Here is a 26736-nt window from a genome sequence, read left to right as displayed (position 1 = left end):
GTTTTTCTCCCCCTCCAGATTTTATTTATGACTTCAACTTTTTCCCCACACCCATGTAGCACTTTCTTATTTTTGGATTAAGTCGTGGTTTCTCATCTCTATCCTCAGCTACAGCTGACGTTTCATAAGCGAAGCCTTTGCACACTTCATGGTCCCTGGCAGAGCAGCCCATTGACTGTGCTGAGTGATGGACGGGTTCCTGCCTGCTGTTCTCTTTGCTGCTGGATTCACCTGGGGAGCAATATCCTAACAAAGCAGAGGAGGGAATTGAAATGGGTTCTTCTGAGAACAGCAGCAGTAAGCAAAGCTGCCTTTCTGGTTGTTCTCTCAATTAGCTCCTGGGAGACTTTCATGCTTTTCTTGTTCCTCTGGGGAATATGTGACCTGGTACCTCATTGCTAGAAATAATTATTTTACTAATATCAAAGTATACAAGTGCCAAGCCACATTTTCAGAATCTTTGTTGAATGTAAGTAGCAGGTTCTCAGACAGGCTTCTTTTCTCTTCCCTGCTGTGGAGTGCTGTCCTGGCATTGCTGATCTCCATCGCGTTGTCAGTTTTTGCTGCCCCTTGAAGAGCCCTGGGAGCAGCATGGGGCGCCCAGCGGGGCCACGGGGAGAGGAGCAGTGCAGGGAGGAGGGGAAGGGCTGAGGAGCTGCTTTCAGAGCGGGGCATTGCAGGTGATCGTTAGCAGATAAAAAAAAGCCTTAAATTCACCTGCAGCAGCAGCCCGGTCCAGCTCTTATCACAGCCTACAACGGGACCTTTAGGACAAGCTATTTGTGTACACCAATTTTTGCAGTATGGCAGTGTTTGATGACAAATCAGGGGCAGCAGACATGCACTTGCTTACACAGCTGCGATGAAGTTCAGCAGTTCTGCAGATGTTCAGCACTTCCTGGTTTTTAGGCAGGTTTTGGACCTTGAGAAAGGGGCATCAGTAAATCTGTGGTAGCTGTTGGGATTCCCAGGCATTCAGCAGCTGCCCTCCTTACCTCAGTAATCTTTCAAAGGTAATCATTTTGATTGCAAAACGTTGTTTTTATTATTTTTTATAAAGGATTAAGGAAAAAACTTAGACAATTATTGGCTTAATACCAAGAGGGAAAAATGCTTTGCAGTTTGTATCGTTGTGTATGTGTAATTAAAATTGATTTACGAGAACTTTAATTTAGACAGAGGTAGAGGGGTTTTTTTAGTTTAAATTTCATTTCACACGGTAGGACTACACAAATTGATTTGTTACTCGATGAACATCTGATTTTTTTAGTGTATGCATTTAGAGCACAGTCTTCTACATCCGTAATTAATCGATGGAAGGTTTGGTTTGGAAAGTAGCTGGCCGTTGGTGCAGATGTTTGGAAGAGGGTGGTGTGATGGCAGGAAGGGAGCTGAGCCAGTGCTGCCGGTGGGCTCAGCCCTGCAGCAGCTCACCGAAGAAATGGGAGCATTCCTCGGAATGGGCTGCAGCACTTATCTCTGTTCTCCGGACTGTTTGTGCTGAGCCAAAGCAGCTGCTGCCCGAGTTAAGGGAGAACAAACTCAACACAGCGTGAAATGACTGCGCTGCCATTCACCTTCATTAGTTATATTGTTACCAGCCCTGAGCATGACTGGTCTTTGCATGAATAATAACCTGAAATGCTACCTGGTGAGTTTTGCCTTAAGCCACGAACAAGATACAGTGTGGCTTTGAACCCAGGTGTGTTGTTCCTCCACCTGAGTCCCAGGGTGGGGTCGAGCGCTTCAGTGATGTTTGTGCTCGGAACAGGAGGAAGGCAGGCAGGTTTCTGGGAGGGGATGTGGTTCAGAGGTGGCCGTTAAGCACAGCCCCCCTGAGCCGTGCTGCTGCGGAGCTGCGCTGCGGGATCCGAGTCCTCCGGCACCAAGCGGAGCCTTCGCTCAACCAGATCTGAGCCTGCAAGCAAGTGGAAACTTGTTTTGGTGTTAATTCCTTTTCCGGCAGATCGGTTTTGTCCTGCCCACTGACAGGTTGGATTTCAGAAGCAACTTAGTTTCCTTCAGTGGAATAAACCCACAGACAAATTGCTGATGGTTTTTACCCTCTGCTCCTTTGGGGTACAGCAGCGCAGCCCCAGGACGCGGTCCCTGGTGATGTGGTGGGTCGATCCTTAAGGGCAGCATTCTTCTGCTGTGTTCATTTCTTACAACTAGTGGAAATGTGGCAGTGGATCTGCTCACTGGATCTCAGGCATTGGTTATTCTGCCTTAAATTGGAGCCGTTTCATCAGGAGATATGGCTGGCTGTCGATTCCTACGTGCATTCCTACAGAAGAAAGTTATTTTGACCACCCCAATGAAAGTATGCCGACAAAAGCAAAGGCTTCCTCACGACTGGAGATCCAAAAACCCTGTTTCACAGGGAGGTTTGAGAAACCTCACCTTAAAAATGGTGATTGGGAATTGAGGTGCCAGAATCTCCTTGCTCTACTTTTGTGGTTCTCATTATAAAATTCTATTTTCGGAATCTAATTACTTAAATTAAAATGCTTGCCATCTGCAAGGCACCTTAGAATTTCTGCACTACTATACCTGTATCACACACTTTGAGGAAGCCCGGTGTCATTCCCATTTTACATTTGTGGAAGCTTAGATGCTGTGTGCCTTCACTTCTGTAGATGCAAAACAATTCAGTGATGCAGTGATGGACCTGGGTTTGACACGGTGCTGCCGGCATTATTACACTGTTTGTCCTCTTTGGGAAAATCAAGTCTATGTAGCTGAAGAGGCATTTTATTTGTAGTGAAGTCTTGGGATGTGAAGATGTTTGTGGTCACATCTGCTCCTTAGCTGGGGTGTTGATCTCTCAGTGCACACCAGTGGCCAGCGGTGTGTGCATGGATGTGTGTGTGCTGAGCTCACCTGTGTGTGAACCGTAAGCAAAAAGTGATCCACAGACCACTCTCATTTTATGCAGACTCTGGAGTGCAGTGTATGACACGCTTTGCTTCATACTTTTGTCCCCAATGTGTTTGCATTGTTTTGACTCAGCATTTAAGTTGAGAATGATAAGAACTCTGAAGTAAAACGTGGACTAACGGTAGTGTGATGTTCTGCATCTTCTGTTCTGCAGGTCAGTCACAGATCCACGAGATGGAAAGAGAGTTGCACTCAAAAAGATGCCCAACGTCTTCCAAAATCTGGTCTCTTGTAAAAGGGTCTTCCGGGAGTTGAAGATGTTGTGTTTTTTTAAGCATGACAATGTAAGTAATTTTAAAGTATTTCAAACTAACTTCAAAGTATTTCTTATAGCCTGATTATAAAATGATGCCAGCTCAATGTGAATAATTTCTTTTCCTTTTAAGTTATAGAATATTTAAGATGCTTTAAAAGCTCTGTAATTCCACATTTATCAGATTTCCTGGAAACTGAGGTATTAGTGTAGCAAGCACTGTAAAAAGTCAAATACTTGATTACCTGGAATCTAAATGCATTCGTACTTCCCCTTCCAAGATGGTTACAGATAGGCTGAAGGGCACTGCCTGCCTAATCTTATTTTGGGCTTTAGGTGAATTTCAGTCAGCACAGAGTCTTGCCAGCTGGAGCTGCTTTTGCTTTCACACTGTTTCTTACTCCATCTTCGGCTCCCCTTTGTTGGATTTGTTGCTCTCAGTTCTGCAGCAGAGCAGCTGTGCAGGCACTTCTGGGTCTGCTTTCAGTGAGATCAGCTGGGTGAAGTTAAATAACTTAAAAATGATTTGAATTGACCCATGTGGTTCTGTGTGCAGTGAATAAAAATGTACTTGCTGAAGCTTCCACAAATGCAGCTGTGGTGTGGTAACCTGTCATTGGTGAGCAGCAGCAAGCATTGTGCTTCCTTCCAGTGCAACTGGATCATGAAGTTTGTATGTTTCAGAACTGAGTTTCAATGCTTTGCCTTCTTTCTTAAATTTTTTATTTTTATTTTTTAAATCTGGCATTATTGTGTTCCAAGAAACATTTTGTTTGTGGCTCAGCACTGAATTAAGGTAATTATCAGTGGGGATGCAAAAGAAAGGGACCGTGTGTGAGTTAGTGCCAGAGCACAGAGCGCCGTGCACTGCTGCTGCTCCCTGGGAGGAGAGCTCTGGGACACAGTATCTTTTGAACTGACGTCTTAAACTGCTTCCCACCAGGATCTTGTCTCTGGGGGGATTTTATTGAGGGCTGAAATGAAATGAAGTTATCTCTGTAAGCAGTCGCATGTCATTCTTGAAAGCCACTGAAGCTTCTCCCAGATGATGTGCTTGGGGCAGGATCTAGAAGAATATGTGAGGATAGACGTAAATTCTGCTCTGCTGCTGTTCTGCCTTTTTGCTCTGCTCAGAAAAAGTGGCTAACTGTCTGCCCTTCTGATTCAGGGTGTAAACTGCTTTGCTTTTTGTAATTCCTACATGGAAGCATTATATTATAGCACTGTTGAAGACAAATGGCTTAAAAATGTGCTTTCTTTTGCCATTGTGTTTTTCTTAGAATTGCTTATTTTGTTGTTACTTATTTTTGAGATCTACAAAATACTGTGATAGATAAATTTGTGCTCTCAAGCCAGTACTTGAGCAGGCGGATTTTTTTTTTCTTGAGAGAAAAAAAGAAAAGAGACCCCAAGGGGACAATACCTGACCTGGGGCTATTAAATGCACATATCCAGTGAGATGGAATATCGGTCTGTCTGTAGAGGTTCCAAAAGAGGTTCCATACAGCTAGGTTCCAAAAGAAAAGTGCAGTCTGACTGTCTTTGTGAAAGGGATTTGTTCAGTCTGGCTGGGGTAGGTCTTGATCTTGTGTGGTGTTTCCTAGGTACTCTCTGCCCTTGACATACTCCAGCCTCCGCACATTGACTATTTTGAAGAAATGTATCCTAAAAATAAAACAGAGCTGCTTAATTGAGGTAGGTGTAATTTTCGTTAGCTTAGAAGCTATGAGCAGTTGGTGGGATCTGTGTAATAGAACTACAAAAACCCCGAGCCTGTATCTGAACAGTTGGATGTGAAGAAGGGAAGCTGTACTTTCATGCAGCTGCTGTTGTGTTAGTGCTGATGCTGAGCAGGGCCATGTGAAACTAACAATGTGTAGGGCTGTAAGTGCAGGGCGCTGCGATACGGACCAGCACGTAGTGCTGCTACTGATGGTGAATCCTCCAAAGTGTTTCTTTGAAAACTCTACATAGCAGTTATTGTCCTGTCAGTTATGAGTGCCTTCAGATGCTTCCTGGTGCCCTCGGAAAGCACCAGTGACTGTCAGCTGCTTTGAAATCGTGACTTTTTGGGGATGCTGCAGCAGCCTGCCTGGGTGCTGGCTCTCTTTGTTCAGCTCCTATCTTGATCAAGGTGACAGAATTCAGAGTGTTGTGTTGGATGTGTCACTGATACAAAGGTGCATGCTGTCTACAGGTAACCATATTAAAATCTATATTTCTTTCATTCATCATGACTTGACACAGGCGTGTCGTTTTGTTTCCTTTTTCGGTCTTTGTTTGGGTGCTGTTTTGGGGTTGGGAATTTCTGCTTTGTGAAATACTGAAAAGTGAAGTGATTCATGCAGGGAGGGTTGTGCTCCTATGGAGCAGCTGCAGGAGGAGCTGTGGGGTTCAGAGCAGAGATTTGGGCACTCTGCTCATGTCACTGGAAATTAATGCGGTGAGTTAACTACAGATTTGAAGATGTGCAGTACAGAACGTAGGAATTTCTGAGATTGGCTTGGAACAAAGAAAACCAGAGTAATTCTGATCTCTGCAGACTTTACCAGCTGCAGACCCAGAATTGTAGCGAGGTTTTTCTGCCTGGTTAAACCCATTGGCTGTTCTCTTCTGTAAGCTAATTTAAAAATTTGTCATGCTAAGATCAGTTTGGGGGAAGTTTTTAACTAGTAAAACATAACCATGATAAATAGCACTGAATGGATCATTTACTTCTATTCCCTCAAGAGTCTGGATTGTTCACAGTTTTATAAACTGTTCAGATATTTTTACACAAGTTATTAGTAAAATAATAATCTTCCTTCGTATGATCAACATCTGAGTCTTCACAAACTGGATTTTGGTCATTTGCAGTAGTTCAGTTCAGTTCTCTCCTTTTATAACAAGTCATGTGAGTTTTAGATCAGATCTAGGCTAAGGATTATTCCTTCTGTGTAATTGTACAACCAAGAATCTCTAAGTGGGATAAGCTGAGCTACTGCCAAGTTTCATATGGAAAACCAGCGATGTTTGTTTCCTTTGTGGTTGACCAATTTTAAGTCATTCTGAGCAGTATTTTGTGGGGATGCACACCAGGCTGCTGTGTGGTTCTGTGCTGGGCTGACGGCATCCAAGTGCGTTGATGAAGTAGGAGAACAGTGACCACTGATGTTGTGACTGAAGTGCATTTCAGTGTGTGTTACTGTTTGGGGTAACTCGTGGTTGATCTGCCATGCAGCTCTTTTTGTTCTGCAGCCATCAGTAGTCAGATTTACGAAATCTTTAATCGACTGTAATACTGAAATCTGCAACTGGAAATACACAGGTGTCTCCTCTTTAGCTGGGAAGTATCGTAAGTTGGTGCTGTAGTAACTTTTGGAACACTTTTTCCATTAAAGGGAATGTTAGAAGCAGTTGAGAAGACAATATTCTGTCAGTATTGTTTGTTGACCGGGAAAGATTTTAAGGCTGAAAGAAAAGGTGCTCCCACCCATCTGTTCAGGGGGCCAGAACTGTTTTCTGACCATCAGGGAGCAAAAGCTGCTCCTCAGGCAGCAGAAGGGGCGATGTGGCCCCAGCAGGGCAGCAGGCAGTGAGCCACGTGCTGCTGCAGCACATTCCTGTGGGCCAACGCTCCAACAAACTGAGCAGCACTTGGACTGAGAGGATCAGGATGTTCTGCAGAAGGCTGCGGCTGCCCTTTTGCGGCCGGTAGCAGTTTGTGTTCTGGGCAGAGCAGAATGCAAACTGAACAGTTTGGCAGACATCATATAGAGATAATGAAACAGTGGTGGTGTTCTCAAAGTAGTAAAACTCTATCTGAAAAAGGCCCAGATGTCTGCTCGAATGAACTGTATGACAAAGAGTCACTGTAACATGAGGAGCTTTTGTGGGAGGGTTAAAATTTTACCTTGTTAGAACTTGATGCTGAGTGCCTTTATTGCAGCGCTTGCAATATCTAGTTGGATAATATTGTCTGCAAATGAAAAGGTAGCTCCAGGAGCCAGCTCTGTCTGGGTGCAAATATATCCCCCAGCCCAGTGTTTTGTTTTCAGTTAGCCAAGAGTTTGCCTGGGCCCCACGCAGACTGATACAGAAGGGGTTGAACTGATGCAAATCCATCTCTGCAGGGTGATGTTTGTTCAGAGTTCCTTCTTACAGCAAAAACTTACCTGGATGTGAGCTCTGCAAGCTGTACAGCATTCCCAGCTAACAGTGTGGAGTTGTTTAAAGAGTAGGCTGCTAGTTCAACACGAGCTGTCTGCTCCATGTAATTTTCATTTAATAAGAGAATGAGCTACTCATGGAATTCAACTTACTATATCTAAGTATACCAGTATTGCAGTGATTGTTTTTTTCCCTGGAATGCATCAATGTGAAATTATTTCTATTGAGAAGATTGTGTCTTCGTGGGAAAACACCAGGGAGGTTTTAAAGTTGAATATCATGTGTTGTTAGCAGTTTCCTCTCGAGTCAGTGCTGCTGGTGTGTGTCTGGCTGTCAGTGAGTCAGTAAAAACAGACTGGTGTGTTTTTTCCCTTCTCTCCTTCTGATTTTGAACCTTTTGTGAGTACTCAATTATCTTAATTTCTAATTTCAAGTTTACAGCCTGATTTTTGTAGAAGCTGAAAGGACACTATGTAAGAAAGTCCTCCACTGTTAACTTTGAGGAGGAGTTGTGCTGTGTGTTGATATTTGGCATTGCATCTTTTCAACCCCTTTAAAATCTATTTGTAGAGTAAATTATCCATATTAATTTGTCCTCTATCCACAGATCTGATTAATCTGCACAGCCCTGTCTGCTGATTAATTCATGCAGGCCTTTGCACTGTTTTGCTCTTTTCCTACTCATGGAAATATTTGCTAATTTTACCACATGTGCCCATAAGCACTGTGACGTTTCAGAATTGTGATCTGCAAGAAGTATTCAGTAGCACAAACATCTGACAAACGTATTTCCATCTGAGTATTAAATTCAGGTAACCTTGTGACCAAGCAGTTAGATAACTAAGGGAATTTTGGAACTGATGCTGAAGTGTACTGTTTATTTCTTTACCCTGCAGGCTGTGTGCTGCCATACCCTGGGGAATGGTTCGCCATCCCACTGTGTAGGAAAGAGATTTCAGGGGCAGTTTTTGCTGACACCAGAGAGAGCCTGCATGTCCTCGTCTGGCTGATGGCAGTGTACAGCCAGGAAGAAGTGTCACAGCAAACCCATAGGCATCGTGCAGGAGTGAAGTGCCTGATTTAGTTTGTCTTTCCCTGAACAGAGCTTCCACAGGATTCAAGCTTTGTTTCAGAAATAGTAGATGCAAGTATTTAGATGTGAAACTAAAGCAATTTTATTGTATGATACTGGATGCTACTAAACTGCAGGCAACCGAGAGCAATGCCACTTACATGATTGAGACAGGGGGATTTGGGGGGCCTTTACTGGGACCAGCACTACCTACTGAGTGGGTCAGTGATGTGGGGGGTGGGACTGGGTGGACAAGGAGCCCTCACAGAGGCACGCTGTGGCTGGCCGTGCCTGCAGAGCAGCGGGGTGCACTGCCCTGCAACACACCTCCTGCCCTGCATCCTGCTGGCCCACAGCTCAGCCACAAAGCACTGCTTCTTCCTGGAGAAAAGTATCTGTGGCGCCGTTTCGAGGTGTGCAGAGCTGTAGTGAGGCAGGTTCTGAGTCACGGGGAGAATCTTGCATCACAATACTTTGTTCTTTTCTAAAATTTGCTTGTAAAATGTACCAACTCAGCAAGTCTCCCCGTCAGAGCAAGTGAAGCTTTTCTGTGCCGCGCATTTCCCTTGGTAATTAGTCTGAAGCAAATTGGTACATTTGTAGTTCTAATTTTATACACTACTTAACTAATTACTTCTGTCAGTAGCAATTTTTATCTGGTGGTGGTGCTCAGCTCAGTGCTGCAGCTCCAGTGACCGCCAGCGCACGGCGTGGGCCGGCTCCAAGGAGGAGCTCTGGCACTCGCTGGGTCGCTGACCGCAATCCTGCAGGTTTCGTGGTTGGTTTTGTTTAACATCTCTTGCTGCTGGGCAGGGGGACGTCGCCGACCCACTTGGGCACCAGCTGTTAGCAGAAGGCAGGAACATCAGCCGGTGCTGCTTTTGCTCATGTTTAGAGACCCTCATTAAATTATCTAGAGACAATAATCAGATAGCTGCCGTTCAACTTAATGGCACCTCTGAGCCCCGTCAAGAGAGCTTTATTTAATGCGCCGCAGACCTGGAGTGGTGCAGGTGCCATTTCAGGCCCTCATTTAATTTAAGCTGCTTTAGTTGGCATGGCAACTAGTTGAGACATCTGGGAGACATTATGCTTGGGATTGAGATTTAGGAGGATTTGTGGTGTAGCAAAACAGAAATCTTATCATAATAAAGTGCAGAGTAATGCTTTCAGATTTTTAGAATATTTTACATTAAAAATGAAATGCAAAGATGTATTGCAGCCATAAGGAGAAAAAAAAAATAGTAAAAAGGCTGGTATAAATATTTAAGAGGGCCTTTGCAAAAGGAGAAGAAAAATTAGAGGACAAGAAATTATGGAGCTAGAGGGTTGGGCTTTTTCTTTATGAAGAATTGTTATTGTATTTTTAATGAAAGCAATCGAATTTGGGGTGGTTTTGGTCAAAGTTGGCAACAGTTATTTCCTAAAATGATTTTTTTTAATGGTGATGATGGCAGATGAACAATTTTACTGATTTTTTTTTTTTTTTTGTTAAGATCAGATAGGATTTGCAGAGCAACAGATGGAGGAACATCCATTAGGTGGAGATGAGAGAACATTTATGTTTTTTTGAGATTGTTGTGAGTGCAGCTCAACCTGTGCTGATTAATTGCTAACAGCAGTAAGAACAGGTAGGTCTGCACTGGAGCTGACTTGCTTACAGAGGTACCCAGAAATGGATGTCTGGCCTCGAGCCGGCTGTGCTGATGTATTTCAGACTCGCTCTGTAACAGAGAGCTGCCCAGCTGGTGGGGAAATGGTGAGAGCAGATCAGAGCCCTCTGGGCTGACCTAGTTAGCTCCCAGGGGGAAGGTCAGGCCCTCACACAGAGCCCTGCTGTGCTGGGAAGTGCCCAGAGCTCCTGCAGAGTAATGCACTCCTGGGAGATGGGCTCAGCACTTCGTTTCTGCCTCTTGCAGCACCCAGTGCAGCAGTCTATGTGAGATGTTCCGTGTGCTGCTGAGAAGCAGAAATTCAGTCAACGTGTGATGGCAGAATTTTAGCTTCTTCAGCCAAGAATGTACTGATATCGGAGTTTTTCCTTTTTTTGTTGTTGTTTCAAATATGACTGCTGAAGAAAAGTTTTTAAAGCAGTAGTATTTCTTAGTTGTTACAACTGAAGTAAGACTTGTCGGTATTGCAGGTTCAATCTCACCTCATACACGGGATGTTTAGTTTTGCTTTAAGCTTCAGCGTGTGTTTTATTACTGTAATATGTTCAGGAAACCGACGCTGCTGCTGGCTGTGTGGGTTCAGGCATGCTGCTGCTGTCCTCTGCATTCTTCCGTTTTCTGAAACTTTATTTTCAGCACTTGCAGTGCTTTCTGAATAAGCATAATGCTTTTCTTGTGGCGCCTTACCTCAGGGTAACTGGAGCATTTTGGATCTCTTTGTATCTCCAGATGCTCCCATGTGTTCTGTTGTCAGTGACGTGGCTGTGTTTGTGTTCTGTGCATCCACGAATACTCACCACCAGGGTCTGTTTGCTCTGTTTTTCACCTTCCCTTCAGGTAGCAGATGGTTTTGTTCCTTTAGTTTCTCTTCTCATGCTGTAACTCAGAAGAGGTTTTGTAGCTTGGATCTGTACGTGTGCTGCTTGACCAGGTACAGCAGCAGAAATGGGGGAGGTTTGGGGAAGTGTGCGTGCTTGGGAAGTCTGCGTTGCTGGGCACGTAGCAACCTGAGACACTTCTGATGACAGATGGTCGCAGATTTGCACTTGTGTTGATGTATATCCTCTCTGACAGCATGACTCTGGTACTTGTGTATTTGGGGCTTACAGATTGTAAGGAATAATTCAAAGATTTCAGTGTCTCACTAATTATATTGAGAATTTTAGTTTCTTTGAGTCCTAACTCAGTTTGGAACAATGGAGTAACAACTGCCTTAATACAAGTGGCATTTTGCAGAGCAATCCTCTCTCCCAACTCATTTTTTGCTGTCACTGCTGTGTGGGGACTTGACCTCTGTCCTGTGAGGAAGCTGTGTTCTGTTACTATTGAGCTGTGATCTATAAGAGCTCCAGCTCCCAGCAGTTAATGTTTCAGACACCACGTGCTGCACTCTGTGCTTTTGCCTTAACTGATGACCTGCAGATACGTTGTCACTGAACTGATGCAGAGCGACCTCCATAAGATTATCGTCTCTCCTCAGCCACTCAGCTCGGATCACGTCAAAGTTTTTCTTTACCAGATTTTAAGAGGTAATTTTCTTTTTTCTTGTAAAATTAATGAAAGCTGTGTACGGCTGTAATTTTTCTTTCACTGTTTCTTAATAGTATCGAGGCATCCTTGTCTTGAGTAAGTTTCCTGTGGGAACTTGGTCTTTTTATTTCACAATATGAATGAATAGCAAGAATTTAATAACTTATATGCATATGCAGCCTTGCTGCCTTCTGTTACATATGTGGGTAAAGATGACAAAACACAACTTGGCTGCGAGAGATTTCTCAGTGGCCTTTGAGAGGCTGAATTTGGGGGGAGATGTTGGTGTTCCAGAGCTCCTCTACTATGAACCTGGGCACAGAATGGCTGACACAGCTGTGCAGAACTCTAATTTAAATTGATGGTGAGTTTTAGCTGAAGCAAATCGCTGTGATGGTGATTTTAGGTATGATCGCTTGGGGTTTTTAATCTATTTGGAAAGTTCAGTCTAAGAAATTAGATTATTTTGATCAGTGTTAGTCCATTTGCTTTTCCATTGGTTTTACTGGGATAGTTTCACTGCAGTAAACTGTCAGCTCTTTCTGGTAGTAAATTAATAGCAAATCTGTAAAAAGTAGAGCAAAGGAATCTAAATGATATTCAGAATTGGGCTATGGGTTGTGCCAGTAGGTAGAGCTGTGTGGAGACAACTGTGTGCTGTCTGCTGACTGCGTTGCAGGACTGCCCTGCAGAGTGCTGGCAGCCTTGCACTGCTATTTAAAAGGAGAGAAGAGACACTTACTTTAATTTTGTTTAATATTTCAGGTCTGAAATATCTACATTCTGCTGGCATTTTGCATCGAGACATTAAACCAGGGAACCTACTTGTGAACAGCAACTGTGTTCTTAAGGTGCTCCTTAAATTTATTGAGAATGTCCATCTGTATGTGCTGTTCCTCATAAATCAGATGTGTTTTGCTGTGAAAGCATTTAATATTCACACGTTTCCTGTAAAGTCATTTTAAAGGGGGGAAGAGAGGTCACAAAGATACTTTAACGATTATAAATGAAATAAAGGTGTTCCGTGCTGGGGCGTCGTCCCACCTGTGCCCACCTTGGACGCCCCTGGCTCTCCTTGACTCGTGGCCCTGCGTGCCCTGGGCTGCCCTGCAGTGCTGCTGTGCTGGCAGCCAGGGTTCAGGCACACTGAGGCAGTGCATGTGCTCAGGGGGGCTTCTTAGGCCTGTGGAGTTTTGGAGGCGTGCTGTATAGCAATGCTGAATGCCAAGACAGCTTTCTTTGCACTGATTTGCTGTGCATCCAATTGTGAAAAAATCAGTCTGTTTTTTTTAACCCTTCTGGTTAGGAAACTTCTAAAAATCCTTAAAACCAAAGTGAGAGAAGGCTGAGTCTGTAATATTGTGAGGCATCCCACGGACAAATGAAATCTGTCTTGGGATTGTTGGGATGTATTGGAGCCAGGGGTTTTCAATAAGTATTACTTTTAGTGGTTTTTTTGTGCTTTTAGACTGAATATTGCAATGCCAACTAAAAATATACTGTGATTTCAAATAAAATGGTGGAAAGCTTAGATGGATATGGAACAAAGTAACGTAATTTCTACCTATTCCCCCATCTCTTGGCTTGTGCAGTTGTGGATTCTCTGATTTATTTAAATGCTGGCTTGGAATTACATGCTCCGGTACCACCAGGTTACCTATTTGAAGTGCATTAAGTGTTTTGGTTATTTTAATTTTTTTATTTACCTTCTCAATTTAGATTTGTGATTTTGGATTGGCCAGGGTGGAAGAATTAGATGAATCTCGTCACATGACTCAGGAAGTTGTCACTCAGTATTATCGAGCTCCAGAAATCCTGATGGGCAGCCGCCACTACAGCAATGCTATTGACATCTGGTCTGTAGGCTGCATCTTTGCAGAGCTGCTCGGGCGAAGAATATTGTTTCAGGCACAGAGTCCCATTCAGCAGGTATAATTAAATTTCCCTCTAAAATAATATGATGGAGTTAGTTATACCGGGGCATTTTGAATCTCAAAACTGCTTTTGTTTTGCTTTGTTTACGCGTGGGCAGAAAACCAAACTGTTTCTAACATTGAAGGGATGGCTTCCAGATGCTGCTAAAAGTAGTAGTAACTGCCGTTACTTTTGAAATTTGTGTTTTTTTGTATTCCCCTTTAATCTGCTGCAGTGCTGACATACACTGTGGCATTTTAAAGTGATGTAACTGGGATCAATCTTCTTCTGACTATGAATAAGAAAGTAACGTTTCCATTGGTGTGTAAGTGGAGTTGCAGTATTGCATTTGAGCTGTGAAGCCGATGGACCTGGCGGTGCCTCACAGAGCAGTGCTTCTGCCTGTGAGTGGAGCTGAGGTGGAGAGAAGCCACCAAATGTAGCGACGCGTTGGCTGTGCAGACAGTAATCACATTTCTCAATCTGATGCCAACAGTTGATGAGGGATTTTCATGCGTGCAGGGCCTGTGTGATGATGGGTTCATTCTCAGAGGGGAGCTGGGCAAATGCTCGTTAGCGTGAGCGGAGGGTGGTCATGAGGGAACCCGGGGAGCCGGGGTGCTAAGCTCACTGCTGGCAGGATTCATTTGTTTTTTAACTTTGACTCCTATGGGATGTTTTTGTTTTCATTCACGGCAGGAGCATGTGCACTCACTGCTGCAGAAATACGGTGAAACGTTGGTTCATACGTTAATTTACTTCAGCTTCAGAATCTGCTATCCTAGTTAACTATATCGATATAGGCCTGAAATCCCAAGTGCTTATGTTCTGTGCCTGCAGCTGGATCTGATCACAGACCTGCTGGGAACGCCCTCACTGGAAGCAATGAGGACAGCGTGCGAAGGCGCCAAGGCTCACATACTCAGGGGTCCTCACAAACAGGTACCAGTGCTCCACTTGCCTTCATGGCACAGCATTTTCTCTGTGCAGATGCTTCTGTTGTCTCGTTCCTCTGTTTTACGTCTCAGTTGAATTCTCACTCTCGGGTCAGGGCACGTGCCTTCATAAATACTTTGACATCTCAGTTCACAAGCAGAGACAACTCTGAAATTAGATAAGTTCACTGAAGAAGGTGGCTATGGTTAATTGTGCAGTTATTCGAACTTCTGTGCTGACAAGATTTTTTCTCACTTGTCAAATGTATTTCTGACTTATTTATATTGTTTGAATTGCTGATACAGGTGAACATTGCTCCTATTTTTGAGATGGTGTTTTGATAGCTATTCTGAATGAAGTCGTTAATTTAAGTGATAATGTTGAAAAGAGACAAATTGAAATCAGCAGCATAGTTCAGAAAGCCCCAGAGGAACTCCTTTACAGACAGGATTGAGAGTGTTGGAAGAGGAAATTGCCCATTATCAAGATCAGAAAACAGAACAGTCAAGCAGATCCTCAGCAAAGACATCTGTGCAATGACCTGAGCTGGTTGTGAAACGTTTCAGATGACGCAGAAAACTGAGGTGCAGTGTTCAACATAACTGGTGAAAAAGTTAATAAAAAAACAAACCAGGGAAAGGAGATGAGATGATATCATGATGCCAATGGACAACAAAAATAGCAAATGAAAGATACAGATATAAAGAAATGCTTAGGCAGGAGTCCTTAGCACAGTGGTAAAGCAGTATGCCCACCCAGTGTAGCCAATTTTATGATTGTCGGGTAGTAAAAATGAGCAGGATGACTAACCAGTACGTGTTAATACTTCAGGTCATTCCAATAGAGTTTACATATTTATTTTCTCCATATAGAAGCAATTTCTCAAATGTCAACTCACCACAATAGTAGTTACCATAGAAATGAGCACTGAGTATATATTCTGCTATATTATTAGGGTGGGAGTTCTACCTTCTGGGCAGCCTTGATTCCCTACGTTGTGGTGGCATGTGCTCTGTTTTATGACTTTCTTATTCTTTTTATGTTAATAATAGGATTTCCTGAAGACTTTCTCTCCCAGTTCTCAAACAAATTAAGTCTAATTGTATTTGTTATCACACACTGAGATGTATATTTTCAGCCTGTAGTCTTGCACTCCCAAGATTTGCGTTGTTAACAAAAATAATAATTGTTTTGTAGTGCCCAGAGCTGGGAGAAATAGATCCACTGCACTTTGTTACAGATGTGTAATGTGGTGCTGGTCTGCATCCAGAAGCTTTATGAAATATGTTGGTTTTAAATCCTGATGGTTTGATAATCGCCTGGCTTTCCCGCAGTGCAGAACTTGTGCTCTTGGTAGGGCTAAGCAAGAACTGTAGTATTTATTTGTTAGACCTATTCTGTATGTTAAGCCTGGATGCTTTATTAAGAACTGAAAAGGGAACAGAAGTGTCTGCTGATGATTTTTTTTTTTCTAATCCCAGTGCTGAGGTGGTTCTCTACAAACCACTGAATCTGTCCTTTTATCTGTTGAATTATGGGAATGCCAAAAAGCAAGCGAGGTGAAATGCTATGAAGTGTTTCTGGCATGGATAAAATGGTGCATTAGCCGTAGGAACTAGACTGTAAGCTATAGTCTGTGCCTTCTGTTAGTTCTGAGCAGCACTGCTTCATGAAGTTTTTATGGAGAAAATATAAATGCATCCCCTAAAAAATAAACATGTAATAACTAAGAGAAGGTCGTTTTATAGAAAATGAAAGTTGCAGAACCTGCCAGGGGCTTCAGAACTGCCGGGCACAACAGGGACTCGTGCAGGGAAATCTGGGGCCTGAGAGTACTGGGTTCTGTCACTGCTCTGCCACGTGCCTTGGAAGTGAGATGGAAGTGACAGCAGCTTTCCTGTAAATGCCTGCATTGTACTGGTTAGGGGGTAGCACTGTGTATAGATGACTTGATTTTATGACTATAATTAAAGCACTGCAGAACTAGTTGTTTTTTTCTTTTTAATGATCTTAGGAAATGGTGTAAATCTTCTTCAGCATCAGTTATACCCATAGTTTGCCAAGAATTAAAAGTTGTTCGTTTTCCAGCTGGGGAATAATTGCAGACGTTGGCAGCCCTTAGAATTAATTTGAGCGAGAAGAAAGACCTCGTACTGCACCGGGTTGTACTGCAGTCAGAGCAGAGGCCATTCACCATCAGATAGCGGGTTGGGAATAGCTGTGCCCCGGGGATGATGTCTCAACCAAGGAAAAAAGGATCAGTTAGATTTCTGTTACAGTTGCTGAGTTAGTGATTGCAGTCTTGTTGGGAAGCACGAAGCAGTGCGTGTCCTCAGCAAGAAGTCTGTCCTTGCTAACTGGAAGGCAGCGCGGGCTGTAGCGGGATTTTCTGGCTGATTGATCTGACAGGAAACTGTGCTTTTCTTCCCTGTTCCTTTGCAGCCATCCCTTCCTGTCCTATATACACTTTCCAGTCAAGCTACTCATGAAGCAGTTCATCTCCTTTGCAGAATGTTGGTCTTTGATCCAGTAAGTATGATTTCGAATATAGCTAATACCTCTTGTTTAAGAGTATTGTGAGTAAAGAACTGCTTGAACCAATTTTCTAGATTGCATATCAGAACTTTTGGTCATAAGAGACATAAAAGTGTCACCTTACACTTGGCCAATTAATTTCCTGCTGGAACAAGGATTTCACTATTAAAATCTGCTGGCCTTTTGCAGAAAGCTGTGGTAGAGTCAGGGGGATGAGGGTGTTTGTGAATCATGCTGTCTTTTCCTAAGCTAGGTGTAGGTAGCAGAACATCAGATACTTTGATGCAGTTCTAATTAAAGATGTGTGGGTGCTTGTGGTCTTGCAAGGCACAAAAAATTCCTTCTGCATACATAGATAATATGTGTATCTGGTAATGGTCTTTTTGATGGGATGACTCGGTGGGACACTTGGATTAGGCATTAAAAGTCACATTAATGTGAAAATAGGCTATAATTAAATCCTTACTGTGAGCACCTTCTGCCCTGTTCTTCCTTCACCTCTTGCTTTCTGAATCTTTGCGTGTAAGATATTGCTAAGAACTCTGGAAGCATGTGCCAAATTATTCCATCCTCAAGTAGTGCTGCAATTTGTGTTTTACTTTAAATACATACTTAGAGACGCATGAAATCATTTTGCAGAACATGGATTTATGAAGTACTGTATTTGCTCAATTTAAATTCCTAGTGTTTATTTTGATTTATTGAGAAGGTCATCGCTTGAAGCTTATTGGGAAAAAGTAACTTTTGAAAAACAAATTTGTAAAAGTCACATCAGCAGTATTTCTATCATTGGCCACAGCACAGAAAGGTCAGGGTCATCTTAGTAGTGGTTTCTCTTTAAGTGAAATGTCCCCCCTAGTGGCAGCGTGTTTGCAAAGCCAAAACATGTAACAGGATTGGGGGTTTTACAGAACAGTTGGTTGAAATTGATGAATAGGTATTGCTAAGGCTGCTGCAGTAACTGAAAATATCCTGACTCTTTATTTTTTCTTTAAATGCAATGTTTCAGTCCAAAAGAATATCTGCTAAGGATGCCTTAGCTCACCCATACCTTGACGAAGGGCGGTTGCGATACCACACCTGTATGTGTAAATGCTGTTTTTCCACATCCACTGGAAGAGTTTATACTAGTGATTTTGAACCCATCACTAATCCCAAATTTGATGACACTTTTGAAAAGAACCTCAGTTCTGTTCGGCAGGTTAAAGGTGAGTCATAATCAGCCTTTGTGTATGCTTGTATCTTCCTGCTGCATCCTTTAGCAATGCACAGCTAGGACTCGTGGCCCTACTTTGGTTTTTTTTCCTTTAAGGTAATGTTCCAGGGTAAATACTGCAAACTTCCTTTTCACTAAAAGAGTAAAAATGTTTCTGGTGGTTGTGAGGCACTGCAGTGTCACACACACTAGCTGGTGTGTGCAGGTGTTGCTTTGACCCAAGCAGCTGCCTGCAGTGAAGTTGTTCCCTTTGCCGTTTGCTCTTTTTGAAGGCTGTTCCAGAGCAAAAATGGAAATCGCCGCCATTTTGTTTCCAGGTGCTCTCTTGATGGCGGTGCTGCAGAAGGGTCAGCACCATCAATAAGGGGCAGAAGCTGAGTGGTCTCAGTTCAGCTGCATTTCCTCTTAGCTGTGGCATGTGCTTTCTCTGAAGCAGCCGTGCCTGGTGTCTGTGCAGCAGCTGCTGCCATCTGTGCTGCTCTGGCAGCAATGCAGGGCTGTGCTCAGGGTCTCCGTGTGCTGCTGTGAGGCAAACCAATCTCTGCCTGGGACAGGGAGGTGAAGGTGGTTGCCAGGGGGCAGCTTTGTGGCAGTGGAGATCTGAAGTCTGATTCCGTGATGACAAACAAGGCATAAGAAATGTTATTTCTCTGGAAATCAGATCCAGTCAGGAAAGCATTTTATGAGCAGTACGGTAGGAGAGATATCAGTGGGGATTTTGTTTCTATTTGATGGCAGCTCAAATAAGATACGAAGAGGACAGGGAGAAGAAATGCATTACCTCCACAGTTTTTAAGAAGCGATTCAGTCACTCGGGGAAAAGACACCATTTTGCTGTGATAATGTGCCTTGTTTTGGACATATCCTGAACTTGGAGTTCTGAAATTCACACTGATAGTTCCTAGGAGTTCACACAAAAAAACTATCTCTATCCCGTTATTCTTTCCATTCCCTTTCTCTTTGTCCATCGCTTTTCAGTGCTGCATATAGCTCTGCTGTCTTCTCTGTCATCTGTTGTTGTAAATGCTGTTTGTAAAGCTTGCTGACAGCAGCACAGGTACCACTGCAGCACAGACGTTAATCTCATGGTGTGGTGTGTCTTATTTTTCTCTTACGTACAGAAATAATTCACCAGTTCATTTTGGAACAGCAGAAAGGAAACAGAGTACCTCTCTGCATCAACCCTCAGTCTGCTGCTTTTAAGAGCTTTATTAGGTAACTGTATGTAATCACATCTGATATTAATTCACATTTATTAGTAGTACAGAATTCACACATCCACAGTGTTTTTGTTTTGAATTTCTGAGGAGTCCATAGATAACTTCTGAAAAAAATCCCTTAAGTGTATGTGTAGTTACATTACAAAATCATGTTATAGAGACTTACATTTCATGCATACTTATAATACAAATACTTAAAATTTAAGTAAAATGTGTAGAAGTTTCAAGTAATATCTTTGTAAAAATAATTACTGAAATTAGACTTGAAAGATTGGTGGGTTAAATTCTGACTGCAAAAATGCACTGCAAAATGACGACGAGTGACAGCTGTAGGTAAAGAACCATTAAGGAAATGCACAGATAAATGTGGTTCAGTACTTGGCGCTGGTGTTGTTAACTGCTGGGCTTGAGGCTGCTTTGTTTTCTTGCACTTTAAGGGGACGGGATGCTGAAATGTTTGCACACCTGAAACATTTGCTTTCTGGTCAAGCATTAACTTTGTTGTCCATTAGGTTTTGCAAATGAACACTGATTTTCTGTGTCACTTCCATTCTAGTTCCACAGTTGCTCAACCCTCTGAGATGCCACCATCTCCACTGGTTTGGGAGTGAAGTGGAAGATAATGTACTACTGAAGATGTAATGTAGCTTTCCACTGGAGTCTGGGATTTGCAATTCTGGAGGTTAATCATGCTTGTACTGTAATTTTACTAATGAAGTTTTAAATTAACAACCACTACTTGTACAATATGAATAATATTTAGAAATGTACTAGACTTTTAATCTTGTAAAGTGGTTGTGCTTTTAGAAGAAAATATTTTACCCAGAGTTGCACGTGTTTTATGAATTATAGTGCAGCTGTGATGGCTCAGCTCGGAACAAACAGAATCGAACCAAATTTGGGGAGGATTTTTTTAAATGAAGTGAGATTGTACGCAAAGACAGACATACATTTTGATATTGAGCCATTCCTGAAGATTTGGGGTTTTCTAAAAGTAAGGAATACAGAAAACTTGACTGCGACCAATGATGAAGTCACGTTGGGTGGCTGTGACCACAGGAGGTGGCACCGCACCCGATGATCCAACCCTATAAATAGCTTCTCACTAGAGCTGTGATGGTGATGTGTGCTGTTCTAAAATCAGATGTTGTGAGTAGAGAGAATGAGTTTGTGACTAGGAGAGACTAAACTTCTGTTTCCTTACCCAGTATAAATATATATATATATTTAATCTATTTTTATTAGAAGTTTTTTCTGCTCTTTCTTACATAAAACCCCCCAGCATGCATCTTCTATGTGTGTAAATACTTCCATTTATGGGCTAATTTCAGAGATCCCTGACATCATTGCTGTATAGAGAGAAACTAGCTTGCACATTTTAGGTCTGTGAAATTTTGTGAGAACTTTTTCCTGCACTGGACAGTTGAGAGAGAGAAGAAAAAAAAAAAAGAAAAGGAAAAAAAAGCACATAGGGAGTTATGTTGTGTTCGTGTCTTTAGGCAAAGCTGTGGAAGTCTTGAGATGTCACAGTAGTAAATAACTTTTATTACTTTTTGGCAAATTCTTTTTCTGTTGGAACACTGAATTCTGTGCATATGTATATATGAACACAAATTGAAGGCCTCTACCTCCTGGAGTATACAACTTGGTTTGTTTACCTCCACATGATTTTTTTTTTTTAAGTTCAGTGTGGAGACTTGAAACTTGAATGTCCCTTCCAACTTTTGTATTTAAAACAAGACTAGAAAATTGAAGACTGTTTTTCACCTGTACAAAGAAATATTAAAGGGTGGTCTTAAAATTTGAGCATTGGTCTGGAGAAAAACCGTGGTGTTTGTTATGGACAATTAACTGTTAAAGTTATTGTAAGTTATCTGTATTTAGCAGAGTATTTTCAACAAGGGTGATCTGAGCTGAAATTGGAAACTATCAGTAAGTTATGTTCGGAAGTTTTAACTTCAATGAAGTAATTATTTGCTGTGAAAAAGAGACAAACGTTGAATTACTGAACAAAGATGGTGCAATATCTTTGTTTTTTGTGAGGCTCCTGAGAATAGAACCAACTGAAGCATTTTAATTCACTTGAATGAGAAACGTGTGTAATTAGGAGAGCCCGAGAAGACACTGGTATGAAAGGTAAAATCTCAGAGGTTGGTCAGTTATGTGGCACACTTGCTGGTCACTTTGTAAAATGTAGATTTGAAGTACAGTGGTGAAAACATTAAATGTGACATTTGAAAAAGAAGCGCGTTATCTTTATTTCCTGTCTCATCTCCTACTTTTATTTAAGATCCAGCTGTTACGATCGCGATTAACGCTGTCTGAAACGATGCAAGTAAAGCCTTTGTAACACCTCGCCTCGGCCACCGCCTTCCTTCTTGCACACGCGGCCGTTCGCGCTCGGTGGGCGGGGCCGGGAGCCGCCGCCATGGCGCGGGCGCTGCGCTGCCTGGAGGCCGCCTTCGCGCTCTACTTCGTCTCGCACGTCCCCGTCACGCTGCTGCTCGACCTGCAGGCGCTGCTGCCCGCCGGGCTGCACCCGCAGCAAGTGAGGGCCGGGCGCGCTGTGCGGGAGCCGCCGGGTGCCGCCGAGCCCGCGGTTCGGTGTCCGTACGTAGGGGGCGATGCGGGGAGGCGCGGCGGATTTGCTGAAGCGGCCTTAAACGAAATGACGCTCTGCGCTTCCAGTCCGCGGTGTTTGGGGCGGGGGTGGGATGCCGGGCGATGGAGCGAGCGGCGGGAGCGGCGGGTGGCTGCGCGTCTCCGGTCGGCCGCGTCCGGAACGAGAGCCTGGGGGCGGCGGGCTTAGCGAAACCAGCGAGACGAGAGGATGAGCGGAAGAGCTCAGCTGCGGCCGCCGGGCTGAGACCCGCAGCTCGGCGCTGGGCTTTGCGTCTGATGAGCACGTTTTCTGCCATCTGTAAAACCGTTCCATTAGGGAAGCCATTTTTAATTAATAGTTAACTTGCAAATCTCAACACGTATCTCTGTTCAAAGTCCAACTTAAAGCCATGCTGGAATTTCTGTCGGGGAAACTCATGGCAGCTCCCTGCGATAATGCCTCCATCCAACCAGCACGGTTTGCCCCCTTTACAGGCGGCGCTCGCTCTGTTAACGAGCGCTTTTGCTGTTTCTCTGCAGCTGACGGAACTGCTGCACTGGTATGCCACCGCCTTCCGGGACCCCCTGATGCTGCAGCCCCCGGAGTGGTTCAAGGCATTCATATATTGCGAAGCCTTCTTACAGCTGCCGTTCTTTCCCGTCGCAGCGTATGCCTTCTTAAAAGGTTGGTATGAACGATGTGTGAGAAGGTGTCCTGTGCAGCATTTCTGCACGGCACGTTCTGTACAGAGGTGGTTTATCTATCAGTCCTAAGCAGTGAAGGGCCACAGCACAGAGCGGTTTTCATGGCAAGTTTTGCCTAAGAATGCAGCATAAGTGAGCCGTCAGAAATTAAAATGGTGACTCATGCACCCTCTTCAGCTGCGCTCACTTATGTGTAACAGCACCAGCGGCTGACATCTGGTGAGCTCCAGCACTGATGAAGCTCTGGTTAAGCTGTGCACTTATTTTATTGCTTTAAAACCCTGAACAATCGCAGCATCGATCCAAGTTTCCACAAAGTTGGACTATTCCATGGGTTGCCATAAGCTCTTCGTTTCTGCTGTCTGCGATGCCTTGTGGCCCCTGGTGTGATAGACACACAGCTGATGTTCTGTTAAAAGTGACCAAATTCCGTTTGATTCCACTGCCTGAATATTGCTTCCTTGCTGCTCCTGCCCAGGTGGCTGCAAATGGATAAGGACTCCTGCAATTATATACTCCACCCATGTAGCTACAACGTTGTTTGCTATCCTGGCTCACATCCTGTTCCATGATTTCTCAACGTCAGAGCATCTGGGTCCTCAGACACTGCGTGAGCGCCTCATTCTGTTATCTATATATGCACCATACTTGCTGATACCACTTCTGATTCTTTTTACCATGCTATACAGCCCCCAGTACAACCAGGTGGAGAAAAGGAAAAGGAGGTAGTCTGCTGTAAACGGTGTAAGCACAACTTCCCCATTAGTTTTATCCAGACCCCAGTCCTCTGTGACAAACACAAGCAGTGATGCTGACTGCAATTCCTATTAGCAAAGCGTCAGATTCCTGCAAGGAAAGTTTGAATTGGCTTTTGTTCACAGCCCTTCCATCAGAAATAGGTTTGGCAGAAGCCTGTGTTGGCAGATCCAGGCGGTACCTGGGTATTTGTAGCTTAAGGGACCCGGCAGCTCCCTGCCCATTGTCAATTTTGTGTGGTGCTTCTGTGTGAGGAAAATGAACTTCCAACCATTAAATGCACAACCGTGTGATGGAGGCTGGGAACTGCAGCCCATGCTTTTCCTTCAACTTTCTTTTCTCCAAGGTTACTTCAGGTTGAAATTTGTCTTCCAATAACATATTCTACAAAATCCTTAACTGATTACATACAAATTTGCAAAGCTAAAATCTTTTTCTCATCTACTTTTGAAGCATTTCAGATCATGTAACAATCCTTAACTTCCTCAGCTTTCCATCTAAAATTTCACCTTATTTTTCTCTGCTCCAATTTTGATTACTTGCAAATGCCTGGTCGGTGATAAATGTGCCAAAATCCAGATTTCTGAATGATTTCTTTTGTTTGGCAATTTCTCCTGGATTTCTTCAAGTACTTCAGCAGCTGTAAACAAGGATTTGTAAACTTTTCTCTTCCATGAAATAACTTCTAGTGTGGAAATAAATAACTGCATCCAAATTGCATTTAATTTCTGAAAGGAATAAATTAAAACCAACATAATCTATGGGAGCTTAGATAAAGAAAAATAATTGTGTTATACTTTGAAGTAATAGAAAATAAAACCAACTGCTGGTAGACTTTCTTTTTCTCAGTTTGATCTGTAAGAATAAAACATGAAGACTTGTAAAATTGCAGGCCACTGAGCAGGCTTCTTCAGTCACTGCCTTATTATTTCAGGACTCTACTGGTGTATAATTTAAACCTTCCACGAGCTTTGAAAAGGCCAACATTTTCATATTTGGTTGCCTAAAGACAGACATAAAATGCATCTATTGCCATTCCAACACAAGCTTTGATTTTAGATCACAGGCATTCAGTTTCAGGGAGTCACAAACTTACAAGCTCCCCAATAAACCAACAGAAGAAACTAATTCTGATATATCCAAGAAAGTGAAAAACAATAGTTTATTTCTTTATTTCTTTGAAAGAGCTGCACATTTCAAAAGGTGAGAGACATTAACATAGGAACAGTAGCATTAATTCAACAACAATTTGAATTTGAACTACTGACTGTACAAAGCTTTTATAAAAATCAAAGGACAGAACAGTCTTACATCTGTTAGAAAGCCCTCCTTATTGCCACTTTTAGTGTAATTCACACTGCATTAAAATACACTTTTATTTGCACAAACCATCTGCATTCATTTGCACACAGTGAAAAATTGCATATTTCTGGAATTGCCAAGATTCTGGAATGCTCATATTTCCAAGTTTATCTTAAAGTCTTCTATTTCTGAAAAATAAATTGGTCAATGAATTCGTTCTGGTCCGCTTCAATTTTACACAGAGTCTCATATTCTATTCGGTATCTGAAAGACAAAGAAAATAGGTTACCAGCTGATGACTTAGTACAGTGCTCACTGGTCTGAGAAGGAAGCTCATGCTATGTGTGTGTCCTTTTTAAAGCAACAGTTACACGAATTAGACTTTGCAGTTCTAAAATGCCTTTAAAAGTCAGCTACCTGGCACTCTGTTAGTTTTAATTTCCACAATTGCATGATCTCACATCACCTCTATTCAGTTAGCCACAAGCTATTAGAAATGATCCTTCTCAGAAAGCGGCTGTTTCATATGCTACACGGCTTCCTTTTCCAACTATTACATCAGCACCCCAAAAGTATTTAATAGAAAGCTCACCTTTCCAGTTGCATCTTTTTCTCAGCTATCAAAGCCTGAAGTTGCTGTTCCTGTGCTTCTCTTTGCTTTGCTATAGACTTCAGCAAATTTCGTGCACCAATGGCCTGTCAAAACAGACGTTTGGTGATGGAGCTGTACAGGGAATTTTTAATCCCTTTCACTACCAGCAGGTTGCGATTAAAACATTTCAGCCATGCTAACAGCAGAAGGGGCTATCGTTCTGCTGAGTGGGCTGTGGAGCAAGCACAGTCCCTATAGAGGCTGGGCAGGTTAAGGCATCTTCCAACGTGAGATATTCCTATCAGCCTGAAATAAAAGTCTTTGGAAATGCAGCCTGACCTCTGGTCACTGGCTACCAACAGACAGGCTCCAGAACTCCTCCCACAGAACAAATAAGGAAAAAGTAATCTACAGCTGTGCTGAAAATTCATTTCCAATTCCATAATAAAGTGAGAAAATAAAGAACACTTGGTGACATGCAGAAGTACACGTTCCAGAGGCAGTTACAGAGGTTTTTCTTGGACAGCCCTCTCCTCACAGAGCCCATCGTGTCTCTTGAGAACTGTGCCCTACTAGGAGGTGTGACTGGAGAGATGCTTTCTCTCCATGAGCAAGTGGAGCGAGACAGATAAGCGACAGCAGCAGGCTTGTTAAATGCAGGAGTTGTATGGCACTGAGTGCTCAAAATATCCCAGCTGTTAGTATCAGTTATGTGGAGCCTCATGCTCCCAAAGTGCACGCAGGTGGGGCCGCAGAAACGCCCTAAGACGGTGACAGTGCCGCCGCGCTGTTACAACGGGACGGGAGGCTTTTCACACACACACCGCGCGGAGCGGCAGACAGGACAGCCCGTAACGGCACGGTACCTTCATCTTCTCGCTCTCGGCAGCTTTGGCCAGCTGGTCAACGAGCTCGATTAAGCTACCCACTGTTTTTTGAAATTCTACTATTTCTGAAAAGAAAAACAGTCACGTAGCACCCAAAACAACACCACAGGAGACGAACGCTCCCGCAACGACAGCGAGACGCCGCTCTGCCCCCAGGTCGCGCAGTGCGCACGCGCATTCGGGGCCGTCAGCGCTACGCGGATGGAAGCGGAGCGCCCCCCGGCCCGGCCCGGCGCGCAGCACTCACTGTCCACGAAGGCCTTGCACTCCTCGCGGAGCTGCGCCGTTTGTTGGGCCACGTCAGGATCGAGGACGCGCAGCTTGTTCAGCTCATCGAAGTGCAGCCCTGCCGAGCCCAGTGCCGCCTGCGCCATCGCCCGGCAGGACGGGAAGGACGGGACGGGACCTACGGCCCTTCACAGCTACCACAGCGGCACTGGGGAAGCACTTCCGGG

The 26736-nt window shown here is 43.5% G+C and overlaps 3 protein-coding genes across 4 annotated transcripts in view; 2 read left to right on the top strand and 1 right to left on the bottom strand.

Annotated features, from left to right (window-relative positions):
- The window catches only part of NLK (nemo like kinase), a 37832-nt gene extending 16038 nt beyond the window's left edge, over nt 1–21794 (top strand). Inside the window, exons 2-11 of one of the 2 annotated variants that reach the window (XM_042830451.1) lie at nt 3095–3224; nt 4798–4853; nt 11510–11616; nt 12383–12468; nt 13337–13546; nt 14372–14473; nt 16910–16996; nt 18012–18210; nt 19340–19439; nt 19995–21794. In XM_042830451.1, coding sequence (XP_042686385.1) covers nt 3095–3224; nt 4798–4853; nt 11510–11616; nt 12383–12468; nt 13337–13546; nt 14372–14473; nt 16910–16996; nt 18012–18210; nt 19340–19437 — 1075 coding nt within the window. In that variant the 3' untranslated portion in view covers nt 19438–19439; nt 19995–21794. The remainder of the gene's footprint in view (nt 1–3094; nt 3225–4797; nt 4854–11509; nt 11617–12382; nt 12469–13336; nt 13547–14371; nt 14474–16909; nt 16997–18011; nt 18211–19339; nt 19440–19994) is intronic. The other variant, XM_042830449.1, reaches the window with a different exon arrangement.
- Nucleotides 21795–21857: 63 nt separating this feature from the next.
- On the top strand, nt 21858–24386 carry TMEM97 (transmembrane protein 97). Its single transcript, XM_042830436.1, has 3 exons — nt 21858–21986; nt 22580–22724; nt 23223–24386. The coding sequence occupies exons 1-3, from the start codon at nt 21867–21869 to the stop codon at nt 23471–23473; spliced, it is 516 nt and encodes a 171-aa protein (XP_042686370.1). The 5' UTR covers nt 21858–21866; the 3' UTR covers nt 23474–24386.
- A 252-nt stretch (nt 24387–24638) lies between these two features.
- Nucleotides 24639–26734, bottom strand: IFT20 (intraflagellar transport 20). Its single transcript, XM_042830437.1, has 4 exons — nt 26529–26734; nt 26261–26346; nt 25395–25498; nt 24639–25066 (listed from the first exon to the last, which is right to left on the bottom strand). The coding sequence occupies exons 1-4, from the start codon at nt 26653–26655 to the stop codon at nt 24985–24987; spliced, it is 399 nt and encodes a 132-aa protein (XP_042686371.1). The 5' UTR covers nt 26656–26734; the 3' UTR covers nt 24639–24984.
- Between the last annotated feature and the right edge of the window lie 2 nt (nt 26735–26736).

Source organism: Centrocercus urophasianus, unplaced genomic scaffold (assembly GCF_019232065.1).
Source record: "Centrocercus urophasianus isolate 14NV4802_14NV808 unplaced genomic scaffold, USGS_Curo_1.0 seq_33, whole genome shotgun sequence".
NCBI classification, from domain to species: Eukaryota; Metazoa; Chordata; class Aves; order Galliformes; family Phasianidae; genus Centrocercus; species Centrocercus urophasianus.
The sequence above is the reverse complement of the archived record's forward strand: the minus strand, read 5'-3'. Positions and strand labels throughout refer to the sequence as shown.

What these genes read in the sequence shown, in the direction of transcription:
- TMEM97 (XM_042830436.1), top strand. Translation starts at nt 21,867, where the DNA reads ATGGCGCGGGCGCTGCGCTGCCTGGAGGCCGCCTTCGCGCTCTACTTC. An exon ending in CCGGGCTGCACCCGCAGCAA is followed by an intron (nt 21,987 to 22,579) that starts GTGAGGGCCGGG and finishes GTTTCTCTGCAG; the next exon opens with CTGACGGAACTGCTGCACTG. An exon ending in AGCGTATGCCTTCTTAAAAG is followed by an intron (nt 22,725 to 23,222) that starts GTTGGTATGAAC and finishes GCTCCTGCCCAG; the next exon opens with GTGGCTGCAAATGGATAAGG.
- IFT20 (XM_042830437.1), bottom strand. Translation starts at nt 26,655, where the DNA reads ATGGCGCAGGCGGCACTGGGCTCGGCAGGGCTGCACTTCGATGAGCTG. An exon ending in GTGCAAGGCCTTCGTGGACA is followed by an intron (nt 26,347 to 26,528) that starts GTGAGTGCTGCG and finishes TTTTCTTTTCAG; the next exon opens with AAATAGTAGAATTTCAAAAA. An exon ending in AAAAAGATGCAACTGGAAAG is followed by an intron (nt 25,067 to 25,394) that starts GTGAGCTTTCTA and finishes TTTGTCTTTCAG; the next exon opens with ATACCGAATAGAATATGAGA.